At 48.6% G+C, this 15,952-nt stretch overlaps 1 protein-coding gene across 4 annotated transcripts in view; it reads left to right on the top strand.

Moving 5' to 3' along the window:
* Window positions 1-15,952, top strand: part of MAP2K5 (mitogen-activated protein kinase kinase 5) — a 115,648-nt gene that overhangs the window by 24,487 nt on the left and 75,209 nt on the right. For all 4 annotated transcript variants that reach the window (XM_044444799.1, XM_044444800.1, XM_044444801.1 and 1 more), the window contains exons 8-12: window positions 5,184-5,223; window positions 8,737-8,805; window positions 8,890-8,971; window positions 9,771-9,832; window positions 14,472-14,520. In XM_044444799.1, coding sequence (XP_044300734.1) covers window positions 5,184-5,223; window positions 8,737-8,805; window positions 8,890-8,971; window positions 9,771-9,832; window positions 14,472-14,520 — 302 coding nt within the window. The remainder of the gene's footprint in view (window positions 1-5,183; window positions 5,224-8,736; window positions 8,806-8,889; window positions 8,972-9,770; window positions 9,833-14,471; window positions 14,521-15,952) is intronic.

Raw genomic sequence — 15,952 nt, 5'->3', positions numbered from 1 at the left:
AAACTAGGCAAGTAGGCAGAGGATAGGTCTGTAAATTGCAAACAGAGCCTCCATATTTAGGAGCAGTATGCCTGATGCTGGGGACAAAACACAGGGAAGGATCAACTTGCTTGTGAGCTTCCCAAAGGCATTTGCAAGGAACAGATCACTGAACTTGGGTGGACCTTCCGAATTGGATCCACCAGAGGAGTTCTTACCATGATCTGGTCTTACTTTGATGCATGAACTAGACCTTTAAAAAGTTTTTGTGTTCCAGACACCGAACTCGCATCCCGTTTTCGTCACGGGTGTTGCATCTTCTTTCTCCTTTGCCTGTGCTCACCATCTCATGTTTGTTTAAGAGGCGCTTCAACTTTAGCTGGGCTTTCCCCGCCCCCGTGTAATTCCTGCGATAGGTTAACCAAGACTGACCAGTGATTGCAGTTTGCTTTTTTCCGCTGACCCCAGCCGTCCGCTCGCCCGGCTCATAAAATCTGTTATGCACAAAAGTGCATAAAATGAAGATGAAGTGCCTCCTCCCAGCCTTGACAAAAAAACCCTCCTTCTGCTGAACTGGCGCTGCAGTGAAAGTACATAAATGAATGGACAGCAATCACAGCCTGGTTGATGAAACTGTTCAATTAAAGCACAGACATTTACATGGTGTAATTTCCCTAAATTGCCAATGAGCCCCTTTAGACACAACCAGTGTTCAAATTGATTTCAGCATTGATTTTGGCTGAAGCTGATAAATTCCTGCTTGTTAGTTAAAGTAATTTTGCAGAAGACTTTGTACTGTGGTATTGAAGTGTTCATTTAGCTGATGGTTAAAAGAGGAGTTATTTACCGAGGGCTGCACTGTTGTTCTGAGATGGAGCAATTCCCCAATCATCTTTTACTTTTACTTTTAATTTTTTAAGCTTCAGTATCCCAATCAATAGGTGACTGAAACTGATTAAAACTTATCCAACCAGCTGCCTATGGCAGTTTAATTAGAAACTGGTTTGATTCTTAAATTAAACTTGGGTTGTTGGGTTTTTTCCCCCTTTTTTGGCACAATGCACTCATCCTCCTTGAAGATTCAGCAAAAAGTTAAGTTGTTCTTGATTAAAAATAAGCCAGGTGTTTTTGTACGAAACTGCAGAATACTATTCCTTAAGACAATATCAAGAGATTTGATCCACTGTTTTCTAGCACCCATATTGCTGTCTTGTCTTCCGCTGTCTCAGCATGCAAACTTTCTTGTATTCCACTGAGTTTTCACGAAGCGCACAATCCACCCTTAGTAACCTGTAAGTTAACTGGCTTTCTTCTTGTATAAGAACAAACAGGAGCATTCTGGCTGTTCCTTTTCTGGTTCCTCGAAAATATGAACCACTCTTAATGCTGCAGTCTGCACACCGCAAGACATTCGGATGTTGGTGAAGGCACAGAGTGGCTGTTCTGAGATTTGACACAACCGTGTGTGCGCGTGCATGCGCGCGTGCAGTTGGCACAAACACACATTTAGATTTAAACGCCTTGCAAGTACAAAACTCTCCCAGCCTTCTCCGTGTTTAGCCCGTTTCCTGCTAGCAGGAAGGCTTTAATGAAGAAAACAAAGGCCCACTGAAAGAGTGGCCTGTTCAGCTTGAAAATGGCACCGGCCCTTCCGTCACCTCGGGACTGAACCTCTTCGTCCGGCTGCCTGTGGAGCTAGTGCGTCTTGCGTTGTTCGGGGCGCTTATGATTCAGTGGCGAACAATCTGGGCCGGAGAGTGCCTCCGAATTAACGGCAAAGCATGTTGCACCATCACTCAGACAGAAGGGAGATTGGCATAAATTACTGCTTTGAATGAGCAGAGCCCCAGTAAGAGTTGCGCTTTGCTGGCGTCGTTCACTTCCGACTCTCCTCTTCCTGACAGCCAGTGAGCCAGGCTAATGGCCCTGCCGATTACGGGAGGCAACAACTGTCGGAGTGCTAATGCTCTGGAAGCCATCTGAAGCTCTTCCTTTGAAAATGGCTGTTTCAGGACATGAAAATACCGCCAGTAAACCCCCAAACTCTGGCCATTAGCATGGAGTGGACTGCTGTGTCCTGCACACACCGAAAAAAAAAAGCCTGGACGCAAATCTGCGATCTGCCACCTGCTTTCCACAGCTGCTGACCCTCAAGTCCTCGTGCAGTGCGGTGTGTTTGGAGGAGCCGAACTTGAGTGTGATGTCGCAGCGCGTCGTTCTTTTCCCTTGCTTCTGTGTTGGGGGGATGCGCTGCTCCTGCAGCTTCTGGAGATTTTGAGCACCGTGGGCGATCGCTGCTCAGGAGGTCACAAGTGGATTTACGGGCGCCTCACACCCCTAATGCGTGGGTGGCAGTGACTGGGGGACTTCTTGCTCCCAGAGCAGTTCCTGTGCCACTGCCCGTGGCTTAATTATTTACCCAGGTCTCTGAAGACTCCATGGATCTGGGTTTGAGCTTTAAGTGCCCATCCGTGCTCCCTGTCCTGGGGCCAAGAAGGCATCAGGGAGGAGCAGATGTGTTCACAGAGGGCTACCGCTCTTGTGCACTTCGAACAAGCGCATCCTGAGAGGTGGTGCGCACTGGCACAGCGAATGAAGAAAAAATGGATCAGGTCAGACAGTCTTTCTCTGCAGAACCTGTCCACCTTGCTGCGTTTACAGTGGCAGCAAGTAGCACCGAGGAGCTTTCTGCACACCATCTTTCCGCAGGGTTCATTGTTCTGGATCCTACCTCCTTCCTTCCCCAGATAACGGGGGATCTTACCAGGGCATGTATCCTGAGCCCCTTCCACTAGGGACGTCGAGGGGAAATTTGGAAAGTTCTGCTCAAGTGGAATGGGTGGGTGTGCCTCTGAACACGTGGTCTGCCGTTCTGGGTCTAAAAGAGCCACTTCGCAGGTCTGGGCAGATTGCCTTCCCTGGAACATCCTGCAGGAAGCGTTTGAATTTTCCAAGCGATAGAAGCTCACCGTGACTTCAAATGTCTTGGGGTATGGTTAATAGTTAAGGTTAATAAAATATTTGACAGAATTACTCCAATCCTGCTTTAAAGCTGTTCTTTGTAATGGATGTAGAAGGATTGGAGAAATGACACAAGTCGATAACATTAGGCCCAAAAGTGCCATGTTTTTGTTTTCCTGGAGAGGAGGTTTCAAAATGGCAGCAGCAGGCGCTTTACTTTCCTGTAGCCAGTTTAGCTAGTTTAAAAATGGGGTAAGAAAATCTTAGAGCAGATTGAAATGGCCACTCCAAACATTAAACATTGCCCAAAAGAATGAAAACTTCTCACATTTACTATTTCTGAAATGTTCTGATTGAGTAAGCAAAGTGTGATTTGATACGGATTAAAAGATTGTGTGAGTGGAATGCTGTGCTCATCTGATTTCGAAATAACGCTGGTTTGTTCGCACCGTGTTTCCTTCTCCAGGGCTTCTAGCTGCCTGTTTGTAGGCCAAAATGCTTCAGGCAGTATTATAGATTGAGGATGTGTCTTTTGCCCACATCCCAAAAGTCACTTGTGCATATGTAAAAGAGTCATCTTAAAGCTGTGCTCCTGGATCCAGAAAACAGTTGCTTGCGCCAGGGCTCCCGTTTGGTTTTCCCAAGGGAGCAGATTGGCATAGCCTTCTCTTTATGCTCAGTCCATCTCCCTTTGGAAAAACTGCAGGAATCCATCTCCGTCGGAGCTCCGTGTGTGCGCACCGGCATGCATATGGCTCCGAATTGGGATAGCTAACTGGACCAAGATGGCATGTGGATAATTTAAATGACCAAGGTTGGCTGGGAGTTCTCCCTCGTATTTGGTCAGAAAACGTTTTCCTAGCAAACTCATTGGGACAGGTAATTACTGCAGCCGCTACATCCTAATTTGAAGTGTTAGCTGTTAATTAAAACACTGCTCGGGTGTCCGGTTTTCTTCTGGTGTAACCAAAGCTTCCATTCAGTCTCCATTAATCACTTTACAGTTAATGTGCCGGAGTAGGTCAAGCCAATTGAGAAGGCTTGGCGGTCAGAAGTAAACAAATTTCCTTTCTTCCAGGTACTGTGGCACCTTCCAAAGCCAAGGGATGTTCTGCCCCCTTGGGCATGATACCTGCTTTCTGATCTCTTTCTCAATGATAATTAAATGTTAAATTGCTACTGTCAATGCTCTGTAAACCAAACCAGGTACTTGCTCTTTGCTGGAAATTTAACCCAAACTTCCACGGATGAATTGGCGTGCATCATAATTAAATCATCAAGTCTTTCCTTTTAATTCACTTGGAAACAAGAGGACCCCCCTCTCCTTTCATGGAAGAAGGGGAGCGGGGAAGGATCGGCTTTCTTGACAAGCTAATTAAGTTGCCAAACTGCCCGGCACAGTACATATTAAGCTAACAGACGTTATGCATGTTATTCAGCTGCTTGTTTTCTTATTGTTTCGGTTGAAGAAAAAGCCAAAATGTTTTGCCACTGGTAATTCATCCATAGTTGCTTCACGGTTAGTCTTATTCTCCCTGTTTTATTGACTGCACTTTCCACTACTAGCCTCCCCAGGTGACCAGCAAATATCCTTAGGTGGTTATTTTTCCTGCTCTTAGGTACTTTTTCTTCAGGTATATTTGAGGTTTCTGCAAGATGCTGCTGATTTGCGTAGGATGCAGCTAAGTGTTAGATTTTGTTGGAAGGCGGGAAGGCCTACCTCGAGGCAAGTGGGAAGGGAAAGCCGCCCATGGCAGTGAGCGACACGAGGAAAGCTGCAGAGGGTCTCCTTGAGCCTGCGCTCGGACGCTCGGTCCCTGCAACGGGGGCACCGCTGACCACTTGGCAGCGCAGTCATATCACTCCTTAGGCCCGTCCTGCACACCTCTCGAATCAAACGCAGCCCATGTGGCACAGCCTGCGAGTGTACTTGACAACCTGCCTGGTTGGCAGTCCCAGGTGGGCAACCAAAACGGTAGGCTTTTAATTGACCATGACAGCTTGCATGCCATTTTGGGGGTTAGGAGTTGTGCGGGATTGATTTGGGTCCCAGCCGTGGAAGGAGGTCTAAACGGGCTGAGCCGGCGGTTTGGGACCTGTGTCGCCCCAGCGAGAAAGTCAGCTAGCTGAAGAATGTGTTCAACTATACACCTTTGTGCAGGTCCCAAATCAAAGTATGGATGTGATTTTTCTCTCCCTTAACCTGTCTTCCCTCCTCACTTTTTCTTTCTTTCTGGGTGCAGAGCAAACCATGTCCTCAGCGGGAAAATACTAGCAGTAAAGGTACGTCCTCCTTCCATGCTTGTCTTCTGCCGGTGGTGGTACTTCGCTTTGCTGAACGAGCGCAAAGCTCCACAGTGAACCAGGCCGTTCTGTTTTGCTGCCGCGCAAAAAGGTCACGTGGCAGAGAAGGCCATTGGTGCACTGCCAAACTGTACAGGCCCCTGAACACTTCCCTGCACGAACCTGAACGGATCCGCAGGGGCGGGGAAAATACGCATCCGCTGAAGAACCGGCGGGTGTGTTTTTTGGTCAGTCAGAAAATCACAGATAACAGAATCGGTGGGACCCCCTCCTGGCTTGTGCCTCATCCCTTCCATGCAGGTGGGGCTCAAAGTCCTTCTGCTTTGGCCCCCCCTTTAATCTGAGATTGCCACCCCAGGAGAGCAGCGCCCCGGTCTATCTCATCTATGGCTCCAGCGGCAATGGCCGTTTTGTATCTTCCTGCTATTGCTGACTGTCCGCTGCTTTGTAAGGCACATCAAAGGTGACTTAAATATGGAAAGTAAATTATAAATGGAGGATTGGGCAGGGCCACCTTTTCCTGCTAGCCAGAGAAGCTGCTGTGTTTGTGCTCCAACACATGTGGCCCCAAGCAGGGGCCTGGCTCCCCTTGAGGTGGTTCGCTCTGCCTTCCCGCTGATGAGGGCCGTTTTCCTCCAAGAGGCACGCTCTGGTTTCGCGGCTGCAGGTTCGCCTCTGCAGGGGTAGCTGCTCTTCCCAGGGAAGGGCGGCTGGGGGGCCACAGTAGCACGGGGCCTCTCTGTAAACGAGTCTGCTCCTTGAGCCGCTGGGACGGGGCCTCTTCTTCTGAGGATGGGAATTGGGGTTCCGGCTCATAACGGGAGGCCCCGGGTGGCTGAGCCAGCCCCCAAGGGCATGGAGATGAAATGGTGGAGGGGCCCATGTCTGCTGGATTGGGGGGCCTTGATGGAGGGCCGGCCGCCGGCCAGGCCTGCTTTCCTCGACCCTCTTAGGCGGGAAGGGGCTGGTCGAGCTGCCGGAGTGAGTTTTATGCCTCCCACTGGGAGTGCGGGCGCTTTTTGACTTCCCGCTTCCGGTGTGCAGATGACTGAAGGAGAGGCAACTTTCTGCATCCCCTGAAGCTGCTTTTGCTGGCCCGGCATCCCACCTCTTCCTGAAGCCGTTCTGGCGGCCAGTGCTTATGGGACCTACTTGCTGCTATGGGGAGGCCCCCGTGGCGCTGAGAGCAGCCACCCCACTCTGCGGCCGCCGCTGTTCCATTCCCACCACCATCCTTAACCAAGCATTTAAATGGTCCATTTGATTAATCATTTGTATACCCGCTATCGTACTCCCAAATTTCCTCTGAGTTGTACCTACTGTAAAAGACAATTATGTTGCCCCAGATTAAGTAAGTGAATTAAAATGGAGTTGCAGCTTAATTTGACCTGTGATTTTGCTCTCGTTCCCTTTAGTGGCGCGCACACCTCTCCGACAAATAGATGAAGTCATCCATGACAGCCAGTGATGAATTGCCATCGCAATACTGTATATTTTAATAGCCTCTCACTAATTTAAATTGAGCACCGAGTAAATTATAATTCAGTCAGTTGACTGCTTGTATTTAACTTGACAACTCATCCTTATTTGTCCTGGAGGTGTAGCAGAGAAGTGGAAAAAGCGGGTGCAGGTATTTTGCTTAGGGTTAACCCTTTCCCCCTGGAGCGCCTGTGTCCCCGCCATTCTAGATAGCAGCTGTTTCCGCCGCTCCTCTTACTTAAAGTACAGGCAGGTGGATCACTCCTTTTAAAATGGGGAATAGGACTTACCTCAAAGGGAGGACGTGTCCCCGACCCCCTGCCCTTCCTTGGTGCAGTCCTTTCTGATTCGCTGTTCACACAAATAAATTAATGCAGAAGCCATTAAGGGCCTGAGTATGAATGCCAAGATCTATTATCCATTGGATTTATTAAAATCATGGGAAATCCACAGGTGTTCTGGTCAGCTCATACTCCCAAACGAGTTTCGATGAAGCCTGGTGCATTTCCGGGAGCCTATTTTATCCTGAAATTGCGGGGTTTCCGTACTTTCCTGCCATTCCCGAAAAGGTTAGGAACGAAATGATCCGTCAGCTCTCCTGCTCCCCAGCTTGCTTCGGGCAAAATGGCCAAGCCACGGAGCCTCCTCAAAGTTGTGCGTGGCAGTTCACGTGGCCGGCTGCGGCCACAGGGCTTTCCGAGCGGCACGGAGCCCGGCTGGATGGCAGAGGCCAAGCCGCGTGGCCAGTCTTTGCTTGCCAGAGCACCATGGAGAGGAGCCGTCGCGAATCCAGCGCCGTTTAACACAGCAGCCATTTTGTACAAAGCGGAACTGGGTCCTTCACTTCCGGAAAAATCGACATACCCGCAAGTCAGAGAAGCTCAGGGAAGCCGTTCCTGCGTCCCAGGCCGGCTGATGCCTCCTTGGCCACCCGTGACCTCAGACCCTCTGCTGAGGCTTCTGCCACTGGGAAGCCTGGTTTTGAGCTGGGTTTAAGCCGGGAAGCAACCTCCAGTTTCAGATGTGATAGCGGGTTAAATTTTGCAGCTGTTTTAATGGGCAGAATTGATACAGTGTTCCAGCAGGTTACTTTGTTTTAAGCTTTCCACCCAGGAAAAAGCATGTAAGTGAATATCGTTGGCAAATGACTATTGATCTGGAGAAATGTGTTAAATGTTTTCTCAGCAGCCTTTCTATTACAGTTACAATTTAGTTTGGGGAGAGCTTTTATAAATAACCCTAAAGCAAATACTTGATGGAAACAGGTTATGTTCTTTCCCCACCATTTAGGCAGACATCAATACAGTAAAATGTAGGGTTGAAAGTAAGCTGCTCTTGGGATTTCCCCCACGGACAGCGTGGACCTGTGGGTTGTATGATGCCTCCGAGCTGCCTGGAACCCAAATCCTGGGGAGCGTGCATTTTCCACACTTGCATTTCTCCTTCCAGGGCAAAAATGGCCAGCGTCTTCAAGGGAAGGAACTTACTTTCTCCCGCTGGGGGCTGGAACGCTCCCCCACCCACACCCACACCCACCCACACAGGCGATGCGCATGAGTGCAGTAAGCTATAATCACAGGAGTGTACCTAGTTCTTCCCATTTTATTTAGAAATAAAACCATGGGCCAACCATGCCTTTTTAGCAATGGGTTGCCCAAGTCCAAAAAAAATCTATCTGGTGGCTGTCTGTCCAGAGCTGCTCAGGTGATGCCACACAGGTGGCGTTCAGTTCACAGTTCGTCAAGTGTGAGCTTTAAATGCTGGTAGCCCAGGTCCTGAGGGCCACCGGTGTCATGTCAGTGGCCCCATCTGTCGGCCGCATCCAGTCAGTCGGATGGTGATGGCTGCTTAAGCAGCAGTGGTCCGAAGGAAAATACACCCAGTGGGTGTTTCTGCCAGTGCGTGGATTGTTGGTCTTAAGAAGGTTAAGACCAGCAGCCAGTCACACGATGGTTCTTGGCGCTGCTGTTTGCATCTGGCTTCTACAGGGATTATTTCAATGCTTCCTTTCAGGTTATCCCGTTAGATATCACCCTGGAACTTCAGAAGCAGATTATGTCTGAGTTAGAAATTCTTTACAAGGTATGCTATTTGTAACGTTTGCATTTTAATTCAACATCTGTAGCTTTTCCGCTAACAGTTTCTTTCTTCCTTTCCTTTTTATAGTGTGATTCATCCTATATCATAGGATTTTATGGCGCTTTTTTTGTAGAAAACAGGATTTCCCTTTGTACTGAATTCATGGATGGTGAGTCATGTGCTATTTAGTCTTAAAAAGTCTCAACTCTGTGTGGTAATGTCAAATGAGTTTAAATGTTTATTCAGTACACTTCCTTTGTACACCCAAACTGATCCCTACAGATGGTATGAGATGGTGGTTTTTATATTTAAAAGAAAGTATTTTAAAAATAATAATAACCACTCGCAAGCTTTAACACATCAGGCAGGCAAGAGTTATGATTATGTGATGTAAAGTATGTTATGTTTTCCTGAATAGAGTTGCACTGAGTTTTATTGAAAATGTAAACAGAGCAGAAGTAAGTGTTGGTTTATCTGTGGTTTGATATTTGCCACTTCCGTGCAGTCTGTCTTTACTGACAAAACAGCTGTTCTCTCGTTTAATGTTTCGGCCGCCAACACAAATTTTCTTTCAAAGAAGCCCATTAACGCACTCAGTGTCCTGTGTGTTTTCAGCAAACAATCGACTAGGAATGGCAATATAAAGAGTTCTAGTCCAGCTCCTCTAAGAGGGACTAATGCGCTGTGACTTTCCAGTGTAATGTGACTTAAAAGTAATTTCCAAATTTTCCCAGTGTTCATCCTATTATAAGTGTCCTAACTAGGCAAGGGTGGGCACACCTGCACAAGTGAGTCCAAGAAGAGGTATGCCCTCGCTGGGTCGCAAGGAACGCTGCTCTCAGAGCAAGAACAGACTGTGTCCCACTTGCTTTATCATGGGCTAAATTAATCCGTCAGCTGTCATGGGGTACGTGTCTGTGCACATGCTTAAACTGATGTTAACAGGGGAAATTTTGTTTCACTTGTAGGAGGTTCCTTGGATGTTTACCGAAAAATTCCAGAACACGTACTAGGAAGAATAGCCGTTGCCGTAAGTACTCTGGCTTTGATTTTAATGCTTAGCACTTTGAAATGTGTAGACACACTGGAAATAATGCAGGAGGACAAAAGAAGTGGGCACTGACTTGTGGAACCTCAAAAGTGTCGGCACAGACTGTGGTGGACCACAGCCCCCTTCATTGCTAGCAGCTGTTGACATGGGCTCTTGGGCAACGCATTTTATAGCTTTCAGGTGCCCCAAGATGCTGTGCTTTTTTTCTGCCGGAAGGTAAACATGGCAGGTCCTCTGGGGAGAGAAAAGCACTGAATGGATAGTGCATCCCGGGTCTTCAGACCATGTCGTGGGGCACTCAAAAACCTGAATTTCTCAAGAGTGTGGAGAGAATGTATCATTATGTTAAAGCTGGAGCAAAGACTGGTGGGAAGAAAGCCCTGGCTGCGTGGGGTGGGGTGGGGTGGGGTGTTGCTGAACAATTGCTAAATCTGAAGCAGGCTTTGATAATTTAAGTGGTTTAAAGCATAACAAAGTTATTCTGTAATGTACCATTTAATTAAATGCCTGTTTTCCACACTCATTATACATCAAGCTGACAACTGGAATCCTTTAATCTAACGCAGGCAGCTATTTAGGCTTCTTTCATTGTAATTCGCAGCTCGGCTTCGTTCTCTCCACTTCAGTTGCATGCGTGAAGAGTACCTTTTCATCTGACATGGTCTCCTTGGACCAGTTCCAGATGGGCTTATTTTTTAGGCTCAGTGTGGTTTCTTATGGTACGTGAGAGTGTTTGGCTTTCCTTTTTTTTAAGACAAGACTAAAGTGAAATAAAAGTGTTTCATTTTTGCTGTTTGGGGGATTTGCATGATAATATTAAACAATCATTTATATAGCGCGGAATGAATAAAAAATACGTTGCAATCCCAAGCATCTTTTGCAATTCAACAAGCAAGTTGAGGCAGCATCCAAGGCCACTGGGTAGATCTGTGGCAAAGATGAAATGCAATTTAGATCCAATTTTGAAAATTGGGCTTTGAGGGGTTGCTTTAAGTGATTTACATGTTAAAGCTCCAGTTGGGTTGAGTTTGGTTTGGTTTGGTTTGGTTTGGTTTGGTTTGGTTTGGTTTGGTTTGGTTTCAACTGACTACTGGTTCATTGTGTCATGGAAAAGGCAGAGAGAGGAATCTAGATTTCTTTGCTCTGCCTCTTGGGCAGCCTGGTGGTGGGTGTTCAAGGCAGTAGAAGGAGGAAGGGAGATAGCCTGTGTGGGGCTCCCTTCCAGCTAGAAATAGGGGTGTGGAACCCCCCTTTCGACTCCGGGCAGATGTCAGGCTGATGCATTTGAAGAGATGTGCTAAGTTTCTGCTTGGCATCTTTAGCTTACCTCTCCAACTCTGCCTCGAAAATGACTAAATTCAGTCAACGGCATCCTTTGTACAGGAATCTAGTTTAACAAAAAGTAAGAAGACCAGAGAAGAGATGGACTGAAAGGGAGCCCAGCCTTGAATTCACAGTGGATGAGCAGGGCTGTCCTGGATCGGACATTCTGGAGGGCTTTCCCGTGTAGTTCAAGACAAGCTGATGGCACGTAATGGCAGATCAGAATTTGCATATGCGATTGCTAATTCCCTGAATTTTCATCTCCAAACGCGTTTCAGTGATAATGTTAGCCCAGCTGCTTGTACGACGGTCCTGCTCCTTGTAAAAGCCTCTGGAAGAATAGCTTGCAGGCAGCCAAGCGATCCTGGGCTGTTGAACCCCCGCGAGCTAGCTGCCTTTGCTGGCCACCTTGTGCGTTTATTCTGCTTTCCGTTTCTGAAACAGTGACACCATACACTGAATTTTGAGTGCTAATGTTGACTGAAGTTTTTTTCTGCAAAAGAGGTACACTTAAACTGTCAAGAGCGTGAGTGATTGATGGAAGATAAAACTAGTGTTTGTGTCAAGGCTTTGTCACGTCATTATTGTTGTCAAACTCGTTTTACTGAATGCCAGCAACACCTTCTAGAGTATTCAGTCAAAAGAAATGCTGCGCCAGCCCCTCTTTAGCATAATGTGTAACACTGCGTGGCTGTACTCGCGATGGGGAAATGGCTCTCTCGTGTCAGCAAATGGCTGGGATTTCTGATCAGTGTGTGACGGATTGTCGGGTATCCTTGGACCTGCGTGTGTAAGGCCCTCTTTTAAAAAAAAGTTGAAATGGAAAACTATCTACCATTTGGTTGACAGTGCCTTTTACAGCTCCTCCTTTCAGCAAGGGCACTTCACCGCAGGAGCACTCTGTGAATGCAGCCGAGTCGGTTTTCAGAGGTGCAGCATTCTTAGGCCCATTGTTAAAAATCTATAATTAAAAATCAATGCAAACTGTGTACCTGTCCTGTAATGAGCAGAGAACGACGTTTGCTTTTGGTGTGAGCGCATTCCCCGACATGCTTCAGCGGCATTCACAGTGGGAGCCCGGCTGTTTCCCCGCTCACATGGGGGCAGGCAGGTGATTTTTATAGGAGAAAACGCAGGTTTTCCCACCTATATCCAGCTTTTGTTATAGACTGCGAAAGCTGCATCTGAAAATGTACTCCTTTTATTGTCCTTTTCTTCCACCATGAGAGCGAGATGCACAATCTTTGCTCGCTTGGGGGGGAGGGGGGAGCGATATTCTAGAACCCGAAAGCAGAAGTTTTATTTGTTCTAAGAATGGGATGCTCGGTGGCATTCCTCTGGGTGGGCCCAGGTGAAAGGGTGGGTGGCAAGGCAGGGAAGGCCGCGGTGGGGCTTGTGGCGGGCGCATGGGGCCCGCGCCATCATTTGAATGGGCAGCCACCACGTGCTCATACTGTGGGCGCTGCCGTGCGGCTGCCGCACCCTGCCTGGTGTTCTCCGGAGCGCTGCACACCCGGCCGGCAGCGTTGGGAACGTTGGGCGTGGGACCCGGACAGCTGGCGGCATGCCTCCCTCCCTCCCCCCATGTATCCCTGCCAGACCACTTCGACCTTCAGCAGAGGCCCTCCTTTGTGAGCCCTCCTTCCCAAACGAGGTGAGGGAGGAATCGGCAAGAAAACGGGTATCTCACCTCATCTTTGGACCTCTTTTCCAAAAGGGGGGGCAGCTGGCACCCTCGTCACCCTGTTTTCGCTGTCAAGTCAAGACTTATTTATTTAGTGCCTATTTTTAGCACTGTGGCTTTATCTGCTTTTTGTCGGTGGTTTTATTGCTGCTTTTATTGTTGTGTATTCTCCTGTTTCCACACTTTATATTAGTTGGATTTTATGTGGTTTTCGATGGCATTGGTTTATTTTCTTAGGTTATGCTGTTGTTTCTGTTTTGCGTGAGCCGCCCAGAGAGCCCGTGAGGGACGGGGTGGCAGGCAAACCCAGTGAACCCCAAGCGAGCCAATGCCTTCCTGAGTGGTGCTCCTGTGCAGCTGCTTGGCAGTGGGGCTGGGCTGCCTTTCGGGAAGCGCTTGTGCCACAGGGGTTGGCGAGGCCGGGGAAGGTGCCCACGGGACCCGATTCCAGCCCCAAGGCATGTTGTGGGCAGCAGACGAGTGCGGGAGAGGGAGGAGGGCTGCATGGGAGATGTGCGTTCTCCAGGGCCACTCCGCACGTGTTGCCCGTGTGCTCCCCGTTTGGAGAAGCATCTTCAGCGAGAGAGGAAAGATGCCACTGTCCGAGAGCAAACTCCAGGGCGGCTTGCAGAAGGCACCTGCGAGAACCACCGGGGGTGGGTGGGTGGGTGGGGGTGCATCGTGTGGCCAGCTCCAGGGTCGCACCCTCAGTATGCTTCTCTGCCGCTGCTTTTTAACAAGCCCTGGTTTAAAAGCAACCCCGCCGCCGTGGCTTGTTCTGTCACGCGAACCCAGCCACTCTCTCGTCAGCGTTTTGTCCCACGGGCCATGGCATTCTCCTGGATCCGGTCCGTGGGTTGGGCATTGGCAGCGCTGTGTGGTGGTGGTTGTGGTCGTGCCTACAGGGTCTGTCCCGGAGAGTCTTCCCTGGCCCCTGGGCTATAGGGCGCCACTTTTCCTGTGATCGTCTCGTATCTCTGTGGCGCCCCTGGCAGCGCCATCCCGAGAGGCATCCCGAGCGTTCAGGCACTTTCCTCTCAGATGCTTTTCCCCTCCGGCCACAGTGATGTGGGGCACCATGCTCTGGTGTGCATGTCCTCTGGGGTTTTGTGCACGCCTGCAAGCACCGAGCAGCCCAGCTGCCTGCAGCTGTGGGCTCTCGCGGGAGGCATGTGCCTTCTTACACTTCTGCGATGGAATTTGCGCAAGCGCTCTCAAGGCAGTGCTACGAGGGGAAGAAGATCGGGGAGCAGCAGCTCCGTGCACCCGTCCCACTCGCCGCTGACCTGAAGGAAGGGAAGCTGCCATGCCAGGGCTGCCCCTCCTTGCAGTAATGTCAGGGAGCCTGGAGGCTGCTGCCCGCGGGCGCGGGAGAGGTCGCTTGGACAAGGAAGGGCATTATTTATGGTCAGGTGTGAACAGCGAATGTGAAACGGGGTATATGTTGACTCATTCCCTCAAATATGGACAAAAACGTTTGTATTTTTAATGTTTGCTGTGCAATGAAATAGAGTGCAATTCTAACTCTAGATTTGAAAATGAAAATGCCTGTTGCTGTTATATCTTTATTAAAGGCCGTCACTCATTTCTTTTTCTCTCTCTCCTCTGTAGGTTGTTAAAGGACTTACGTATTTATGGAGCTTAAAAATTTTACACAGAGGCAAGTTCTTCTTGCATATTCCAAGTGCATATCATAGTTCCTTCTAATTTCAGAAGAGGAATCTTTGCAAAGTCTGAAAGATTAACTGGCTGATGCCAAAATTAGACATTCTTTTACAGTTTACTTCATCTGCTGCATGAAAATTTGACTAGACCCCAATAAACCAAGGTTCAAGACAGAACCGAGAATTATGAAGATTCAAATTGCTTCTATTGGCTGAAATGCTACATACTGTGACTACAATCTATAAGCAAATGAGCAGCAGTTTACATTTTGGCATTTTTATGGCAGGGCGCTCCTTAGCCACACATTTTGCCGGTAATTTAGCCCTTCACTGGGGTTCCTGAGGTCAATATGCGTTCCCTTCTCAGGTACCTGGTAGGCTCTTGTCCTGCTAATTTTCCTTTTTTCGGAGACAGCTTGGTTGGCGGAGCTCTCAGGCTGTGCGCGTGGGGTACAAGCCCTCGGCCGCTCTTTCTTTCCCCGTCACCCTTCTTCAAAGTTCTACAGGTTCTTGGGATACAAATTGCAAACTGAACAGCCATCAGCTACCTTTAGGGCCTTCCCATCCCACAGTGTCAGTTGGAACTCATCCATTCTAGGCGAAAGATTCAGCTTGCGTTTGAGGCAACATTGCCAAGTGCTGTGGTGCTCTCGGTACCGTAAATACCGTCAGCACTGCAACTTTTTTTTTTTAAGGTGTAAGTTGCACTTGGATGGTGAAGGTGTTCCTTCCCCATTTATCTTCAGGCTAGCCTTTGCACAGGTGATACTGTGTGGATGATAGGATACAGTATCCTGGACACATGTGCTGATGGATGCCTCATGCCGAGGAATTGGCCTGGCCCCATTTTCCCCTGGAACGCACCCGTCTGCCATCAGTTACCAAAACACGGAGGCTTGGAAGCCTGGGAAGTGAAGAACCTTTGGCATGAACCAAGCCTGCAGATTTTGACCAGAGCAGGTGGCTCCTAATGACACAGCCATCTCCTCTTTCACTGAGTTCATTTGTCCATGCTCCTTTGAGTTCTGAAAAGAAGCAACAGAATTGGAACAGCGGCAGCTAAATTGCTAAGGGACACGAAAAGTGCGCCCGTATACTGTGCTGCCGCTGAAGACGATCTCGCAGCGGTTTGCATCTCTAACTCGGGCTTGCATTGATCTGCTTCCTTGAACTCTGGAATTCTGCACTCTAATGCCTGCGCAATCAAGGTGGAGAGTGCGGTTTTAAAAATGATTTTGAATAAAACGGGTTGCGCAGCTTTAAAAACATCTATTTGCTTTTGAATAAGGCGACTGAAATGTTTCTGTATTCCACATCCTGACCCCCTTGTTGATAGTTCTGGTAATGGCAAAGAAAGAGCACCCCTGGCCGTTTCCCCCAGTGTCTGGTAAAACCGGCTCAGATGGAGGTAGAATGAAAAGGCGTCTG

The sequence above is a fragment of the Varanus komodoensis genome, unplaced genomic scaffold (genome assembly GCF_004798865.1).
Source record: "Varanus komodoensis strain SLA01 unplaced genomic scaffold, ASM479886v1 scaffold46_1, whole genome shotgun sequence".
NCBI classification, from domain to species: Eukaryota; Metazoa; Chordata; class Lepidosauria; order Squamata; family Varanidae; genus Varanus; species Varanus komodoensis.
This window is presented reverse-complemented; position numbering and strand designations above follow the sequence as displayed.